Here is a 19,321-nt window from a genome sequence, read left to right on the forward strand (position 1 = left end):
CAGTGTAAAAATCAACACCCAAACGTTCCCAGAGGAACAGAAGACGAGCAGAAAACACCAGAAAAGCAAAGAAACGACAACAGGAGAATAAAACCCCTGAAAAGAGGTGAAAAAACTCGCCCAAGATGCTCATTCGCACACCCAGGAGCATGTAAACAATCCGCCGCGCTGGGAAACCGGCAGAAAGAAAATGGCCTCCAGAACAAGGGGCCGTGACTGACACAAAAGATACGAAAATACGCCAGCAAAAGTGGTAAGGAAGCAGACTAGATGGGCGAAAAACTCCGCCCAGAAGCAGAAAACCCAGGCAGGAGCAAACAGCTCCAGAACTGCTATCCCCCACAGCCCCGGGAACCCGCAACAGAGGCCCCAGGGCAGAGCCGTCCTCCACACCCTCCGCCCTTAAAGAAAAGGAAGAAACTATGGGAAAGGCAGCAAGAAAGGGCTGCTGGTAAGAACCAGAAGCCCTAACAGGAGGAACAGGCTCGAAAACCTGTCCCCAACCCGAACGGGGCAGCCCCCAAAACTGCCCGAGTCTCGGTCCCAACTAAACCCCGCAACCCGCTCCAGAGCCGGTCCGGAGCCAGGAATAGGGAGGGAAAGGGGCAAACAGCACCTAACCAAAACGGGGCGGCCCTGGGGCATCCGAGTGGGAAACCAACCTAGTGCATTGCAGCAACCTAACTTAGTTTGCAACACGGATGCTGCCTGTATTCTGAACAGTAATAACATCAGGAGAGTACTGGAGAACAAGCAGAGAATACCTCTCGCAAGACTCCGGGTCAAGGTGTTAGTGACCCAACAGGCAACATGACGGAGGTAAAAGTGGCGACTGTCACCCGGAGACAAGGGCACAGCAATCAACGAACCCGCACAAGACGGGTTGGAACCCTCAAGACACATTCAATGGTCAACCGAGTCTCGACAGAGTTTTTCAGGGCCCGTAGGGTAACAACTACAGGAAGCGCGGGCAAGGTGTTGCTAACCGGTTAAAACCCAGAACTAACAAAGGGTAGAGGACAACAATGAAAACCCCTGCGACATGTACAATCACGGGGGCCTAGCAAAGGGCCACCAAACACTACCAGTGGACTATAGCCACACTAGACAGACCCCACCAAGCATATGAAAATAAAAACAAAAGAAAACCCCTGCAAAAGTACACCGTCCCCAGAGGCAACAGGAACTGGTCGCCGCTTAGGTGGCAGGTCGCACAATACCAGTTCCTACCCAAGGCCAAACAAGGGCCCCAAGTCCCAGCTGGCCCCAAGGGCGAGGCAAATGCCGAGCAGCAAGAACCTCTACTGGAACGGTTCCCAAACGCCCCAGGGAAGATAACCCTGTCACACAGGGGCAGTACTCACAGGGTGCTTGGGGAAGGAAGCCCCTAAGCGCATGCAGACTTGGTACTGATGAGGAACACCTGGCCACCACACAACACACTGTAGTGTACGCCACGAAAGGCAAACACCGCCTAGGAAACTGAGGCCAGAGAAGCATTTGTCCCGGTTGACATTAGCTTACAAATTGATGCTAGGCAGCCGGCACAGTGAGATTCAGGGCTCCCCCCTTCCCCTCTCGGGGCAGGGAGGGCTGCAAGGACGATCGGCACGGCACTAAAGTGTGATGCTTGCTTGTTTGCTTGTTTCCTTGAGATTGTAGGGGGGATTTTACCTCTGTTCAGTTTTCTGTTTTAGTTTTTACCATGTGGGGTTTGTTTTGTTATGCCTACCTTTCTGGGTGCCTAACCCCGGTCGATGTCAGATAAGAAAAACTTCAACCACAAGGGGGTTTTCCAGGGTCATTGCTCCCTGAAACCTCTCTGAAGGGGCCAGGTTCTGGCACTGGTCCCTGGTAGGTCTGAACTCCTTAGCTAATGTCCCGGTTTAATATAACATACATTAGCCCAATAAGCTCCAGGGAGCCATAGGGGCTCCCCACAGAAAATGAAATCTACGAATACATAATTTATATATGTGGAAATATATTGTACTAACAAATCACAAACAACCTTGAGATTAGTCACTCTCATCAGTGAGAGATTATTATGACTAGTAAGCTTTAGCCTTCAATACTGGCAGCTACAGTGATCAACAAGAACAATCTGTTCCACCTCCAAGGGTCTAAAGGAAGCACAGTTGTACAAAAGTTGAATTTTACAAGACTTGGTCTTGAGCTGATGCTTAATATCTACTGACTAGCAGATTTACAAATCTTTGAAATATATTTGGGTGTTAAGTTTCCACCTGCGTTCCCTTGTTATATATATTTATACAGTATTGCTTTGAATTTAGTGAAGCAGACCTATTGTAATTAGGGTTAAAAATATACGGTACATGAATAACTAATAAATAAAGAAAAGTCAATACAGCCACAATCTAAGTTTCAACATGATGAGTTACTGCTAGTTATTGCTTTCATTATTGATCATCATTATTATGTCAGAAAATATTTAGGCTGACTTACATTACTCAAAATTAATATATATAACTAGATCACAGTTTTATTGTACCCAACGCTATCAGAAACTTCATGGAGCTGCCATCTGAAACAAAAAATTGTTGAATGTCAAGATAACCTCAAGATAATGTAATGAAATGCCTCTTTCTGGTAGAGCTGCAGTGGCTCTCTGAATTCAAGTAAGTTTATTGAGAAAATAAAATACATCTCTAAAGAATAGAGTAGTTTAGGATATTTCTACCCTCGTCTATTTAAGGGGCTCACAAACCCATACTGTACACAATTATTATTCATAATAATATGAATATAATTTACATTTTACATTCCAATGGTAATCACATGGCATACTATGAGATCTCGTATTGATTATGCTGCCTCCCTGTCATTTCTTGTTTTGATACAGGTAGACAAAACAAGTTGGAGAAGTTACAATACTAACCAATATTAACCACGTCCCATGAGAATAATCTTGGGATGCCTAAAAACCAGCGTTGAATGTAATGAAACGCCATTTTCTGGGTGAGATCCGGAGGCTTCCCGGAGCTTACCAGGCTGATATGCTAATGTCAGACTTTAGCATAAGTCATGTGGTGTATGGAGTTCTGTGGGTCTACCGGGGACCATGAGCCAGAACCTGGCGCCCCTCAGAGAGACATGGGGAGCAATGGTCTATAGAAACCCCCGTGTGGTTGGTGAAAACAAACCCCTATTCTGGTGAAATTATTGCTCCCAAAAGCAGAACAAGTGGATAGAACTCCCTCTAAACAAAACTAGCAAACAATCATTACATTACGCTGTCTTCGCAGCTCCCCCCTCCCGGGAGGGGAAAGGGGGAGCCCCAGACCCCTCACGCTGGCTATTCACCGGTCAGTTCTGAGGCTGGATGTCAAAACACACACAAAAAAAAACGCCGACCAGGGGATAGAAGAGATGCCAGGGAGCCTCCGAGTATCACCCAGAAAATGGCGTTTCATTACATTCAACACTGGTTTTCTGGGGGGAGCCCCTTCAGCTCCCCGGAGTTAACTACCCACAGAGGAAGAAGGTAGGGAGTTACCCGGGAGGAGGTCGTTGCACACTCCACAACTCAAAGTTGAGACAACTGGCTACAACTGCCGACCCAAAACAACACAGGCCCGTCTAGGCCTAAGGATGTGCACGAGGTAACGAGCAGCCAGGACCCTGTTTGACTGCCAAAAGCCCAGTGCCCGAATGTCAGCCCAGGACATGGTGCCAAAGACGGCAGCAAATGCAGTGAATGTACGAACGTCAAGGGCACTGGGATAGACCGTAGGCTGGCTAGCCTGAAGAACTCTGCAGACGACCTGGGAGACCCGCACCCGCAAACAGGGAAGAAAGGAAAACCGAATCAACCCAAAGCCCGACCCCAGACACAGAGGCCGTGGCACGCAAGTAACGGCGAAGAGCCACCACGAAACACAAAACATGATGCACCCCTGGCCCAACCAACCAAGCATCAACAACCCAGGGACCCCTCCGGAAAGCAGCAGTCCCAACTTTCGCCAGAAAAGAAGGAGACGGCTGCAGACGACCAAAACCATCACGACTGAAAGACCAGAAACACCAGCACCGGAGGAGAGCATGAAGCTCCCAAACCCGACCCCTAGAGGCCAATGCCAACAGAAAAGGATCCTTGGAGAACAATCCTGAACCAAAGGGGCCACAACAAACTGAGGAGAAAAAAGAAAAGAGCACTTTGTCCAATGACCAAGACAGCTCAGGCAGCGCAAGAGCAGGCCAGAGGTGAAACAAAGCATGAGACAGCTTGCGAAGTGGTGCAGAATTAACATAAACCGAAAGCAAGCCAAAGCGGCTCCGCCAGTGCCTCACGATACGAGGTGACAGTTTGGGGCAAGATGATGGCCCCAAACCTCCACAAGAAAAGGACTAGGCCACACCAACAAACGCAGCTACCGAACAAGAGACAGAAGGAAAAGGAAGGACCGCCAAAAAACCCAACACTGCCACCAAGAAGAAGCACGCAGGTGGGACACCATCAACGAAGCCACCCGACCACCAACAGAAGGTGAGAGACCCCGAGGCAAAACCGAACCTGCCTTGCCATGGGCCAATCAAGCCTAGGAAGAGGGGGAGCCGTGGGAAGATCTCGGGTGCGACCACGGAGCCAGCAAAGCCGGAAACCCAAGCCGGTAAAGGAGGAGATGGAACAACCACCGTACAGAAAATATCCCAACTCCCGCGAGCCCACCAGGAGATCGGAGACGACAGTCCCAATGTGCGATTCTAGAGAAGGGAAACCGAGAGAACGTGAAAATGCCAACAGGCTGGATAAGCCAGGTAACCAGAAACCAAAACCTGGCAATATGAGAGCCAAAAGGCACAAACAAAACACTATCATGTGCAAGATAAAAGGAGAAAACGGAAAAACACAAGAAAAGACCAGACGAAAAGCCCCAGCACCAACGGCCAGGGACAAGAGCGTAGAAGGAAGATGAGGAACGAAGAAGGCAAGGAGCAAAACGAAAATGAAAGGGACACGACCAACAACACACAGAGCCGCTGGTCATGTCCCAACAAGTCACGCCAACAACACAGGTGCGTGACACATCCCAACACAAGACGAAAAGGAAAAAAGGTGCAAAGGTACGCCAACAGACCAGTATCCGAACCAAGGAGTACGAGCTACGAGGATATGATCACCACATAGAAGATTCCCAAAGGAAGCGATAAGGTAGAGAAAGACTGACTTCGGGACCCCAGGGGCACATGAACCAAGGGACACTGGTAGAATGAGAGCCCAACGAGTCAAAAAACCAGCGTTGAATGTAATGAAACGCCATTTTCTGGGTGAGACCCGGAGGCTCCCCGGAGCTTTACCGGCTGATATGCTAATGTCAGACTTTGGCATCAGTCATGTGTATGGAGTTCTAGGGCCTACCGGGGACCACGAGCCAGAACCTGGCCCCCTCAGAGAGGCAAGGGGAGCAATGGCCTATAGAAACCCCCGTGTGGTTGGAAGCATTCTATGTCTGCCATCGACCGGGTCAAGCATCCAGAAAGGTAAGCATTCCAAAACAAACCCCTATTCTGGTGAAAATTGCTACCTAAGCCGAACTAGTGAATAGAACTCTTCAACAGAAAACACGGAAACTAGTATGACGTCATACGTCACCGCGCCGCTGTCTGCGCAGCTCCCCCCTCCCCGGGAGGGGGAAGGGGGAGCCCCAGACCTCCCACGCCGGCTATCCACCCATCAGTTCTGAGGCTGGATGTCAAAACACGCGAAAAACGCCGACCGGAGGGAGGGAGGGTTGCCGGGGAGCCTCCGGGTCTCACCCAGAAAATGGCGTTTCATTACATTCAACGCTGGTTTTCTGGGGGGAGCCCCGTCGGCTCCCCGGAGCTAACTACCCACAGAGGAAGGTCAAAGGGACAAAACCGGGAGGCGGACACCACGCACCCCCCAAGGAGGCGAGACAACCGGCAGCAAACGCCAACCCAAGGCGCCACAGCCCCGAAAATCCCGGGAACAACACGAGAACCACGAGCAGCAAGGCCCCTGCACGAACACCAAAAATCCATGCCCGAAAGACTGCAAGGCCACGTCGCCCAGACGGCAGCGAGAGCAGCGAAGCCACGAACGCCACAGGCATGAGGGAAGAACACAGGCAGCTTAGCCGCAAGAACACGGCTGACCACCCGGGACACCATCACCCGCGAACCGGGAAGAACAGAACCGGAGCAACGCAAAACGCGCTCCGGACCCAAACGCCGTGGCACGCAAACAACAGCAGAGGGCCGCCACTGAACACAAAAACGACACACCCCCGGCCCGACCAACAAAGCACCAACAAACCCTGGACCCCTCCAGAATGCAGCAGCCCCACCCCGCGCCAGAAAAGATGGAGACTGCTGCCATCAAACAACCAAAACGCTAAAACCGAAGGAGCAAGAAAACACAGCGAACCGACCCCCAGAGGCAAAGGCCCAAAGGAAAGAGCCGACGAAAAAACACACCGGAACCGAAGGGGCACTACCAACCGAGGAGAAGACAGAGCACGCTGACCAGAGACCAGGATGGTGCAAGCGGCGCACGAACAGGCCGGAGGTGAAATGACGCACAAGACAGCTGACTAACGGTGCAGAAGCAACACCAAGACCGAAAGCAAGCTGAAGCGGCTCCGCCTGCGCCGCACGAAAAGAGGCGACAGTATGTGGCAAGACGACGGCCCCCAACCCCCACTAGAAAACCAAGCCGAGAGTAAACCAAGCCAACAAGAAGGACCCACCGAAGAAGGGACAGGAAAAGGAAGGACCACCAAAATACCCCATACTGCCGCCAAGAAAGCACGCAGGTGGGACACCTACCACGAAGCCACCCGACCACCAACCGGAGGTGAGACCACGAGGCAGAACATAAGCAGCCCCGACAAGGCCCCCCCGAGCCCAGGAAAAAGGCGGAGCCGCGAGAAGATCTCGGGCGCGACCACCGAAACCCAGGCGGCACAAGGAGATGGAACGTCTGCCGAACAGAAAAACTCCGAAGCATGCAAGCCCGCCAGGAGTTCAGAAACGACGGGTCCGACGCGAGACATCGCAAGAACCCCCCCCAAAAAAATAAAACAACAACAACCGGCAGGGCAAGCTAGGAAAACCAAAGAAGGCGGAAGGGTCGCCGCCAGAACAGGACCCGAACCAAGGGGCACGAACAACTGCAACAGACCGAGACAAAGAAGCACATCACAGGACACAGGCTGACCAACGCCTAAGAACACACGCAGAACATTCCTGCTGCAGAAGAGGCAGGAAGAAAGAGCAGAAGCACAAAAAAAAAAAAAAAACAGGAGAACAACCAGGGGTGGACAATCAGGCAGGGACAAAAACCCCACGCAATCCCCAGGCACAAAACGGCAGCAAAGCGCCACTCCACAACCGGACACAGGAACAAGGACACGCCACCGTGAAACACGGTACCAATGCTCACGTGCAGCAGCAGCAGCAACAGGCACCACTGCAACATGCAACATGTAAATAGCAACTCCCCTCAGCAAAGGCAGAGAACGGAGCAGGCAGACCCCAGACAGGGCCAACGGAGACACGACAAAACCCTGCAGGCCCAGAAACCTGCACCAGGCGACCGACGGCGGAGAAACCCCGCTCGATACCTGCTGGATGAGGTACTGGGAGCTCTTTTACACCTCAAGCCCGGCCCAAGGTCAGGCCAGACCGGCCAGAGGATGGCCCACCAGGCAGCTGCTAGGAGCAGTCCACCGGCCCACATACCCCCACAACCAGGACGGGCCGGAACTGCCATACGAAAACAGGCCAGTGCGCCCTGGAAGTCCACGGACGAACCAGCAAGAAGGCTTATGCTCGCAAGTAGGTCGTGTAACAAGCACAGACCACTGATGGTAATACAGTGTTCCCCAAAAGTGCCAATAGCACCACTGCACTCCACTGGTACTATCCCGCAAGTTCCACCAGATAGGCGGGACCCAAGAGCCAGAGCTCAAATCCTGCAAGCACAGCCAGGAGCCTTACCAGGTGAGTACAGAACCAACCCTACAACCCCCACACCTCACAACATTAAAAAAGGAGGGTCCCCTGAACGACTCCAGCATGGGTTGGACATGCACATGAGGGGGACAGGAAGGGGTGATAAAGGGACAGTCACTGGTTTGCGAACGGTCTCAGTCGTACAAAATTATACCTAAATAAAGACAGGTATATGAACACCGCCGCATCCAGCGCCCGGCCAAAAGACGCCAGACCGCAGAAACTCACCTGGCGAATGGTGGCTCGAACTTGACACGACTCAACCGTGCCCAGAAGAACTTGGGAGCACCGCCAGGTGAAGACGCCAGAGCCGGACCCGCAGGAGAACAGGGAGAGGCGAAGGAGGCGGTCCACACCCATGACACAGAAAACCGCGGTGTCCTCCCCACAACTGGGAACCAGGACACCCCTGGCGCAAAGGGGCACATACCGCAGCCAGGGAGAAGAACGAGAGGCGAAGCACTGTAGCAAAAAAGGGCGCAAAACCCCAGCACTGAACCATCGCCCAGACCAAAACAAACTCCACGGCGCATGCGCATAACACGCTGGCCGAACCGCACACCCTCCCTGCGGGAAGGCGCCAGCCAGGACTATTGCACGAGAAAAGAGCCAAAAGAGGAAGCAGGAATAAGAAAACCGGCCAAAGAAGCAAAGAGCCCAAAAAAAGGGAACCCAAACGGGCGACAAGTAGCCCAAACGGGCGACAAGTAGCCCAAACGGCCGACAAGTAGCCCAACCGGGCGACAAGTAGCCCAACAGGGCGACAAGTAGCCCAACAGGGCGACAAGTAGCCCAACAGGGCGACAAGTAGCCCAACAGGGCGACAAGTACTAGGAGCCGACAGACGTTCCAATAATGCGGGAAGTAGCGAAAAACCTTCCCGTACCCTCGAGAACACAGAAGCCAACACTAGTCCCGAAGGCACACGAAGGCGCAGGCGCACCCGAGATCAAAAGTCACGCAGAACCCCATCGAACGGGGAAACATGACAAAAACACCGTCCCAAAAAGCGGGGGAGGAAACATCCACCCACCGGACGGAACCAACCGACTCAAAGGCCAAGGAACCGAGCCCGGGGAGGGGCCGACGTCCAACAGCACGTACGGCGAGTGGGGAGGAAAGACCCCACTCCGCGTAACCACAAGCCCCGCCTAGAGGGGGATAAAACCCCCCACGGGGTCTAACGGGGCCAAGGCCCCCCCAAGTCAGCCCCTCCCCAGCCCCGGGAACCTACACGACAGGCCCCGGGGCCGAGCCGTTCCCCCAAAGCCCCGGCCGTACCAGAAAACCGGGGCAGCCGTGAAAACACTAAGGAAGGGAGCCCACTGGCAGACTCATACAACACGGCTGGAGGAACAGGCCCAAATGCCCCCGTCACTACCCCGGAAGGGGAATTCCCCGAGACTGCCCGAGTCTCAACACCACCAAACACCCCGCCCTGAACCTACAGATGGTAAGGAACCGGATGCAGGCAGGAAGGGTGAACCAGGGGAAAAACGAAATACAACGGGGCAGCCCCGGGGCTCCCGGGGAGGAAACCACGAGAACGTTGCCACCACCAAGGCTCAAGTGCAACGCCCCTGCTGCCCGCACCCGCTTTGTTAGCACAACTGGGGAACCGAGCCACAACGAGCAACCAAACTCGCAGGACACTGGGTCGAAGGTGTCACCGACCCCACAGGCAGCAGACGGAGGCAAAACAGAGAGTCACCCAGAGACAAAAGGTGAGAGCAACCCTCAAACTCGCTGGAAGCGAGGGGGGGGCTCTGGGGTCACATCCATCGGACCCGCGCGCCCCCAGGGGTTTCCCAGGGTCCCGAGCGTTTACTTTAAGAGGACTCGCGCTCAGGTAATCCCAGGCAGGGTACTGCTAACCGGCACCCAAGCTACCAAACAACTTTCTAAGAGCTGAACCCCCGGGACGTGTACACTCACGGGGACCTAGCAGGGGGTACCACCAGAAATACTCAGAACACAAGGGACACAAGGGGCAAGAACGAAGGCAGACCCCCCCACCAGGTATATAAACAAAAGAAAAAGAAAACCCCGCAAGAGGACAGCGTACCCAAGCGGAACAGAGCCGGCCGCTATGATTGGTAAAGACAAGCTGCACAGTACCCCGCGCCCCACCAGTGCAAACACTGCCCCTTACTCTAAGGCGAACAAGGGAGACAGAACACCCGAGCACACAAAGAGCGGCCGAAAACCAAGCGGTAAACGGCCAAGCAGGGGCAGGACCCAAGGAACTTGTGGAAGGTGGCCCCAAGCCCCAAGGGCAGTACTTACAGGGCACCTAGGGAAGGGAACCCTAGGCGCATGCAGCCCGAGTACTGAAGAATCACACCCGGCTCACGCACCACCTAGAAAACAGACACCACACTCTAGGTACAGCGCTGAAACAACCACTGGAGCCGGAGCACATAACCATTGCCTATAGCATCAGCCGAAGAACTGATGGGTGGATAGCCGGCGTGGGAGGTCTGGGGCTCCCCCTTCCCCCTCCCGGGGAGGGGGGAGCTGCGCAGACAGCGGCGCGGTGACGTATGACGTCATACTAGTTTCCGTGTTTTCTGTTGAAGAGTTCTATTCACTAGTTCGGCTTAGGTAGCAATTTTCACCAGAATAGGGGTTTGTTTTGGAATGCTTACCTTTCTGGATGCTTGACCCGGTCGATGGCAGACATAGAATGCTTCCAACCACACGGGGGTTTCTATAGGCCATTGCTCCCCTTGCCTCTCTGAGGGGGCCAGGTTCTGGCTCGTGGTCCCCGGTAGGCCCTAGAACTCCATACACATGACTGATGCCAAAGTCTGACATTAGCATATCAGCCGGTAAAGCTCCGGGGAGCCGACGGGGCTCCCCCCAGAAAGACACGGGAAAGAAGTATTGCAGTGTAAGAGTAGTAGACAAGCGGAATGCATGAGGAAGTGATGTGGTAGAGGATGACACCACACACAGCTTCAAGCGCAGACATGACAGAGCCCAGCAGGCCCAGGAACCTGCACATGAGCGAATGACAGGTGAGAAGCGGGAGCAAAAAGCCAGAGCCCAACTCCTGCAACACAACTAGGGAAAGACAACTAGGTAAGTACCGTACAGAGAATCTGCTTGATGGGGTTCTGGATGTGCTTCTATTACCAAAGCCCGGCCTGAGGCCGGGCTTGAGTTGTGAGAGTTTGGCCCACCAAGCTGTTGCTTGGAGCGGCCCGCAGGCCCACATACCCATCACAGCCCGGTTGGTCCGGCACTCCCTGAAGGAAACAATTTAGTTTTCTCTTGAAGATGTCCACGGTTGTTCCGGCAATATTTCTGATGCTCGCTGGTAGGACGTTGAACAACCGTGGACCTCTGATGTTTATACAGTGTTCTCTGATTGTGCCTATGGCACCTCTGCTCTTCCCTGGTTCTATTCTGCATTTTCTCCCATATCGTTCACTCCAGTACGTTATTTTATTCTGCAGATTTGGGACCTGTCCCTCCAGTACTTTCCATGTGTATATTATTTGGTATCTCTCTCATCTCCTTTCTAGTGAACCAATGTATACGGAAGGTCTAAGCCAGGCACTGCAAGACATGCAAGGAAAGTGTGACCCAGATAAGACCATGAACAACAGGGCCATGACCCCCCTGGCAACCATTAACCCAGAGGAACAAGTAAGGCTCCAGGAAGAAGCACGGAAGGTCCAAACAAAAAACCCAAAACCAATCCCTCACATACATCCACAGTATGAAAACTGCTGCAAAATGTCACTTCAGAACATCCAGACAGGAACACTTACCCCATAACATATACCCACACCATTGTACCTCGTAACCTGGTGGAGGTAGGGCCCCTATCTGGACTGAAGCATGGGCTGGACATGCATAGGAGTGGGACAGGATGGGTATAAATAGGAGCTGCCATGTATGGCCCAATAGGCCTGCTGCAGTCACCTATGTTCCGATGTTCGTATATTCGTATCCAAAAATCACTAACCAGAGCCTGGCCAAAGAGAAGCCAGATCGCATAAACTCACCTGCAGAACGTAGGCACGAAAGTGTCACGAACCAACATAGCCGAGAAGATTCCGGGAGAACTGCCAGTGGAAGAAGGCAGAGCCGCACATGCAGGAGAAGAGGGTAGAGGTAACAGAGGAGCCCCACACCCATACACAGGTAAAATCCTGCGTCTGCCCCATAGCAGTAATCCAGAACACTCCCAGGAGCTACCGGGAATGGACTGGAGAATGGAGAAGAGCGAGAGGTGAAGCACCCGAGAGAAAATGAATGCAAACCCCAGCTCACGTGAACACCGCCCGTATCAAAACAAACAACCACGGCTCATGCGCAGCAGGGATGCCAGATGTGGGTCGCCAGAAGTCACAAGCCAAAGAAACAAACCACGAATGTGACTAAAAAATAGATAAAATAGTGTTGTTAACGACCGAATCCCATATGAGAGTACACAGGGCAGCCGCCAACTTGCTCTTTTCGACCATAGTCGAAAAGAGCAGAAAGAAGCGAAAAGAAACATAGCACAGCTCCCAACTTGGGCTACAAAGAGCCAAACTGGGTTACAAGGAGCCCAATCTGGCAACCCTGTGCAACGCAGGACAGTGCACAGAGAGAAGAAATAAACACGAAAAAACAAAACTGGACCGAAAAACGAAAAGCTTGGAGAATGACCAGCAAGCCCCAGAAAGGACCGGAAGGCGACAGACATTCCAAGAATACGGGAAGAAACAAAACCTTCTCGATCCTTCTAGAACATAAAGAAGCAAACGTGAAGCACGAAGGCATGGAAGGCAAAGTCGCACCCGAGACCAAAAGTCATGCAGATCTTCAAGAAGAGGGGAACATGACTGTGAAGGCCCGTTACCTCTACCCTCCCAACATGAAGGGTGGAGAAACATACCCACTGACAGGACGGACCCGACGGATCCAAGGGACGAAGAACTGATTCCAGGGAGGGGCCAACTCCCAAAAACATGTATGGAGAGGGGGGGGGGGGAAAGAAAAACCGCTCTCCTCGTAACCGCAAGCCCCACCCAATGGGTAGAAAAACCCAGGAGGGGTCCAAATGTCAGCCCCTCACCAGCCCCGGGAACCCACAAGGCAGGCCCCGGGGCCGAGCTGTTCCCCCAAAGCACCAGCTTCACAAGAAAAAGCCCGGGCAACCAGATAAATACTAAGGAAGGGAGCCCACTGGCAGATGCATACAACACGGGTGGAAGAACAGGCTTGAATGCCCTCGTCGCAACCCCGGAAGGGGGAAATCCCTGAGACCGCTCGAGTCTCAATACCAGCGAAGCCCCGCCCCAACTCCGAACCCACGAACGGTAAGGATTCGGATGCAGGGATGAAGGGGGGGAGGGACCATAACAGGGGAAGACAAAGGGGTGAGGAAGGAACAAAACCGAAGCGTCCAACACCCCAAGCCCCGTCACAACAACCAAGACGGGGTGGCCCCGGGGTTCCCAGGGAGTAAACGACCTAGGGCGTTGTACCAATGAAACTTAACTTGCAACGCCCATGCTGCCTGCACCCGCATAGTCAGCATAAGACAGGGTAATCGAGCCACAAACAAGCAACAAAACTCGCAGGGCTCTGGGCCGAAGGTGCCACCGGCTCCACAGGCAGCAGACGGAGGCAAAACAATGAGAGTCACCCTGAGACAAGGGAACAGAGCAAACCTCGATCCTGCACAAAGCGAGGAGGGACTCCGGGGCCACATCCATTGAACCCAAGCACCCTTAGGGGTTTCCCAGGGTCCTGAGCGTTTACCAACGGGGGACTCATGCCCAGGTAATCCCAGGCACGGTACTGCTAACCGGCGCCCAAGTCTACCAAACAACCTTCTAAGAACTGAACCCCCGGGACGTGTACACTCACGGGGACCTAACAGGGGGAACCACCGGAAGAAGGAAGAGTATGCAGCACACAGGGGGGCAAGAAACAAGGCAGACCCCCCACCAGGCAGACAAACAAAAAGAAAAAGAAAACCCCGCAAGAGGACAATGTACCCAGGCAGAACAGCGCTGGTCGCTGTGATTAGTGAAAACAAGCTGCGCAGTACCCTGCGCCCCTACCAGTGCAAACTGCCCCCTACCCCAAGACGAACAGGGGAGACAGAACACCCGAGCACACAAACAGCCGCCGAAAACCAAGCAGTAAATGGCCTAGCAGGGGCAGAACACAAAGAACTTGTGGAAGGTGGCCCCAAGCCCCAAGGGCAGTACTTACAGGGCACCTAGGGAAGGAAAACCCTAGGCGCATGCAGCCCGAGTATTGGAGAATCACTCCCGGCTCATGCACCACCTAGAAGACAGTCACCACATACTAGGTACAGTGCTGAAACAACCACCGGGGCCAGAGCACAAGCCCTCAGCCTTTAGCATCAGCCTTAGAACTGACGGGTGGATAGCCGGCGTGAGGGGTCTGGGGCTCCCCCTTCCCCCTCCCGGGGAGGGGGGAGCTGCACAGACAGCGACGTATGATGTCCTGATCTTTTGCTAGTTTCTTTTATGGGAGTTCTATCCACTTGTTTGGCTTTTGGTAGCAATAATTTCACCAGAATAGGGGGTTTGTTTTGGGATGCTTACCTTTCTGGGTGCCTGACCTAGTCGATGGCAGACATAGAATGCTTCCAACCACACAGGGGTTTCTATAGGCCATTGCTCTCCTTGCCTCTCTGGGGAGGGGCAGGTTCTGGCTCGTGGTCCCCGGTAGGCCCACAGAACTCCATACACATGACTGATGCCAAAGTCTGACATTAGCATATCAGCCTGGTAAGCTCTGAGAGCCAAAGGGGCTTCCCCAGCATTGGGGGGGGGGACAATAGCAACACAATGCTATTTATTGCATTGAGTTTTGGGCCAAAGATCCCTACCAGTCATGACTTGCAAATCTTTTTAGCTTTTTTAAATTTCACCATTCCAGCACCTTTATCCAGCTGATATTTGGTAATTATCATCTTTAACTAGATTCAGAATCTAAATTTTTCAGCATTGTATCTGTCACTCTTTTGTCCATGTTAAAAGTCTATTTAAACTTTATTGTAGCAATTTTGAGATGTCTAATTTGGTTTCTTGCCCTATTTTTGTAACATTTACAAATGCTGCTGTTTAATCCTGTCTAAATCATTCATATGTATGGTAAACAACATAAGTTCCAGAACACAGCCTGGGGGAACTCCACTTGCAACTCTTTCCAACTTGGATTTAATTCCATTTGTGCTAACACTGTGTCCTTTTAAATAACCATGGTGTAACCCAACTTAGGATAGCACTGCAATACCCTGCATCTTTACCTTTCTAATAAGTCTTTTGTGAGGCATAGTATCAAAGGCTTTGTCAAAGTCTAGGTATAGAATGTCCTAGTAATTTTCACACTCATGCTTGAAATATGCTTGAAAAGAATAAGAATAAATTTATTAAACACAAGTAGGTTTTAATTACCTCATGTAAATCCTTAATTACTCTGTTTCTCGAGATGTAAACAAATGATTTTGTGATCATCGATTAAAGCAATTTTTCTACAAAACATGTTAAGTCAATTGACAGATACTGTAGTTCAGCACAAGTGATCTATCTCCTCTCTTAAAAATGAGCACCACTGTCAACTTTCAAAGTTTTGGGTCACTACTCAACTATAATGATTTATGAAGCATGCAAGATAGTGTCATACATAATATGGATAGAAAACTATAGAAACTTTATTTTGTTTGAAAAATGTAAAAGCTTTGCACATACCATAAAACTTCACACAGCTGTCATTGATCTATTTATGACAAGCATTTCTTGTTCCGCTTCCCCCGAGGTCATTCCTTTTTCAAGTTCATCAAGCCGTCCTCTGTTCACCACTGGGCTTTGAGCGTACATGTAAGTTGCATATATCACAAGGGTAATGGCTGCAGCAGTCCACCAGTCGACAGGAATACCAAATATGATCTGTTATAAGGTAAATACACAATATTTGAATTGCTATATGTGCTTAAAACTACATACAAATAGTATTATAAGATTATACAGCTGTTTAATTAAATTTATTTTTGTATTTTCATTGTTGGAACAATTTGATTTTAATTCTATTAGAGAAATACTATTAAGAACCAATATGTTAACAAAGTCATTATACAGCTAGACAGAGCAATGATTGAAGACACTACTTCCCTAGCCCATTCACACTTTATTTTCATATGCGCTCCAAGTGTTATTTGAAGTAATAAGTATGTTATATAGTAGTCTTTATGTTTGTAACAAATATTAGGTAATAAGGAAATAATCGAGACTTTTTTTCAAGTCCACTACATTAGCTTATTAGAATTAATGTAAAATACAAAAGAGGCTGGCAACTGTGCAAGTTTATATTTCAAACATGTTATATTTGATGCGTATGGAGCGTTAGCGATAAAGTTGAACAGAATAAGTGTAAAGAGTGTAATTGTGTGAGGACTGTAAGAGTTGGAATGAGAGAATATGGTAATAGAGTGTGAGGTGAGGAGTGAAATAGTGCAAGAATTAAACGGACAGAGGAAAGAGAAAGTAAAAAGTTAGGAAGGAGTGTGGTTGGTAATGCGTGAAGAGTAGTGTGGTATGAAGAGCGGTGCCTTCTCACATAATTCAATGTGTCATCTGGCTCACCAGTGTTATTTGCCAGCCACACTTTCCAGCTACTATTGGACAGTTCAACCAAGGTATAATAACACACACATTTCAGGAAAGGCCAAGTAATAGTTATGTACTGTACTGATATACTAGTGTCAGGGACATGAAGCCTGTTAAGACTCATTAATAGCTATTCAGTTACTGGCTACATCCAATCTTGCTTTAACACCATCAGAAAATACCAACAATCACCAACTGTGGTACTGTATCATAAGCACACCTGAACAACCTTTCATTTGAAACAGGCAAACTTAATTTCTTGATGACATTAAAACATTATTTTTGAAACTACAACTTTTCCCAAATTTCCAAGATTTATGTGAATCTTATGGAAGTACAGTACTGGATAAGCTGTTTCTGTTACATGAAATTTATACTTTACTGAAGCAAACACCTTGAAATTTTCTATGGATATAAAAAACCAGCATTGAAGGTAATGAAACGCCATTTTCTTGGCAAGATCCGGAGCGCCCCGGAGCTATACCGGGCTGATGTGTATATATTAGACCATGGCAACAGTTAATCAATGGAATTCTTTAGCCTATCGGGGACCACAAGCCAGAACCAGCCCCCCCCCCCTCAGAGAGGCACGAGGAGCAATGGCCTATAGACACCCCCGTGTAGTTGGAAGCAGTCTATATCTGTCATCAACCTGCTCCGGCACCCAGAAAGGTAAGAATCCCAAAACAATCTACAGTTGGTGAAAACTTGCTAACTGAAAGCCGAACAAGCAAGCAGAACTCCCACAATCAAAACACAAGCAAATCCCCCCCCCCATTCCCTCTCCCCTCCCTGGGAGAGGGAATGGGGGGGGATCCTAGACCTCCCATGCCAGCTACCCACTCCCAGTTCAGAGGCTGAATATAAAAAACGGGAAAAAAACGCTGAGTGGAGGGTGGGAGGGATGCCGGGAATCCTCTGGGTCTCACCCAGAAAATGGCATTTTATTACATTCAATGTTGTTTTTTTTTGTGGAGAGTCCCTTCAGCTCCCAGGAGCTACCTAACCAAAGATAAAGTAAAAGAGGGACTTACCCGAGAGGCAGCCGCCACTCGCTCTTCAACCAAGTCGAGACAATTGGCTGCAACCTGCGACCCACGGATACACACGCCCGTGTAGGGCCAGGAACATTAACAAGGTACTATGTGGCCAGAACCCTGTTCAATCTCAAACAGCCCCATGCCTGAATGTCAGCCCAGGACATATTACAAAAAACAAACCCTAGGCGCATGCGTTTGCAGCCAAAGCCGCAAATTTACGAACGTCATGGGCACGGGGATAGATCGCTGGCTGAACTGGATAATCCTGCGGACGACCTGGGAGACCCACACCCTGGAACAGGGAAGAAGGGAAACTGGGCTAACCCAAAGCACGTCCTCTGCCACTGATGCCGTGGCGAGCAAGTAATGGCAAAGAGCCGCAACCAGACACAAAACATGATGCACCCTCCGGCCAAACCAACCAAGCATCAACAACCCAAGGACCCCATGGAAAAAGAACAGTCTCATTCTTCCCCAGAAAAGGAGGAGATGGGTGCAAACGAACAAACCGACCACCAGGACCGAAAGAGCAGAAACCCCTGCGACAGATGAGACCATGAAGCTCCATGACCCGACCTCCAGAGGCCAATGCCAACAAGAAAAGAGCCTTAGAAAATCAGTCCTGAACCGAAGAGGCCACCAAAAACTAAGAAGAGAGAAAACAGAGCACCCAGTCTAAAGACCAGGAGGGCTCACCAAGCCGGAGGTGAAACAATGCCCGAGAAATCTTGTGGAACGGAGCTGAAGTGACATCCACCCCGAACACAAGTTGAAGCGGCTCCGCCAGCTCCATACGATACGAGGCGACAGTATTTGGCATAAGACGATGGTCCTGAAACAAACAAGGGAGAAAGGACAAAAGAACATGATCAGAAATTGAAGACAACCTACGAAGAGACAAAAAGTGATGAAAAGATCGCCAGGAAACTTCATATTGCTGCCGAGACAAAACTCGCAGGTGGTACACCATCAACAAAGCCACCTGATCACCATACAAGTGGTGATAATCCCGCGTCAAAAAGACCAAATGAGAAGAGCGGAGAAGATCGAACCAGCCATGTACTGAAGTGGACTGATCTGCTGAAAAAGGCGGAGCTACAGGAAGACCCTCGGATTCGGACACCGAGTAAGCAACGCCTTAAACCAGGCCTGGGCTAACACTTAAAGAGACGCAGATGGACCACGACGACCCGGGGTAAGGAGTGTGAAAATGGGAGATGCCAAGTTCAAACCGAATGGGAGACAACGAAAGCAGTAACTCTGATGACCCACAACAAAACTGAGCCAGTCCCTGAACCCCTGATGAACTGGGACGTGCCAATACGTGTCCCGGAGGTTCAGGCACACCATCCAAGCACCCGGCTCCAACAGAAGCCGGACCTGGGACAGAGTAGTCATCCGAAAGGAGGAGCAATGGTCCGCACTATCCTGTTTTGGGACTGGGAACAGACGGGAAACCCATCCGAGAGACGTTGTCGTTTCGACCACGCTCAAGCGCACCCACTCCAAGATGACCCAACAGAGCTCAAGAGAAGAGGCCTGTCCCGTGAGTCCTGAGCCCCCCCCGAAGGTGGCGGGGCTACCCAATGCCACCACAGGCTGCTGGAAACTACCCAAAAAGGCCACAAATCATGGGAC

At 51.0% G+C, this 19,321-nt stretch overlaps 1 protein-coding gene across 3 annotated transcripts in view; it reads right to left on the reverse strand.

Moving 5' to 3' along the window:
• Positions 1 to 1,897: 1,897 nt before the first annotated feature.
• senju (UDP-galactose transporter senju) overlaps positions 1,898 to 19,321 on the reverse strand; it is a 207,281-nt gene continuing 189,857 nt past the window's right edge. For all 3 annotated transcript variants that reach the window (XM_069315610.1, XM_069315609.1, XM_069315608.1), the window contains 2 exons: positions 15,729 to 15,926; positions 1,898 to 2,545 (listed from right to left, as the gene is read on the reverse strand). In XM_069315610.1, the coding sequence (XP_069171711.1) occupies positions 15,738 to 15,926 (189 nt within the window). In that variant the 3' untranslated portion in view covers positions 1,898 to 2,545; positions 15,729 to 15,737. The remainder of the gene's footprint in view (positions 2,546 to 15,728; positions 15,927 to 19,321) is intronic.

This window comes from Procambarus clarkii, chromosome 81 (assembly GCF_040958095.1).
Source record: "Procambarus clarkii isolate CNS0578487 chromosome 81, FALCON_Pclarkii_2.0, whole genome shotgun sequence".
In the NCBI taxonomy this organism is placed as follows: Eukaryota; Metazoa; Arthropoda; class Malacostraca; order Decapoda; family Cambaridae; genus Procambarus; species Procambarus clarkii.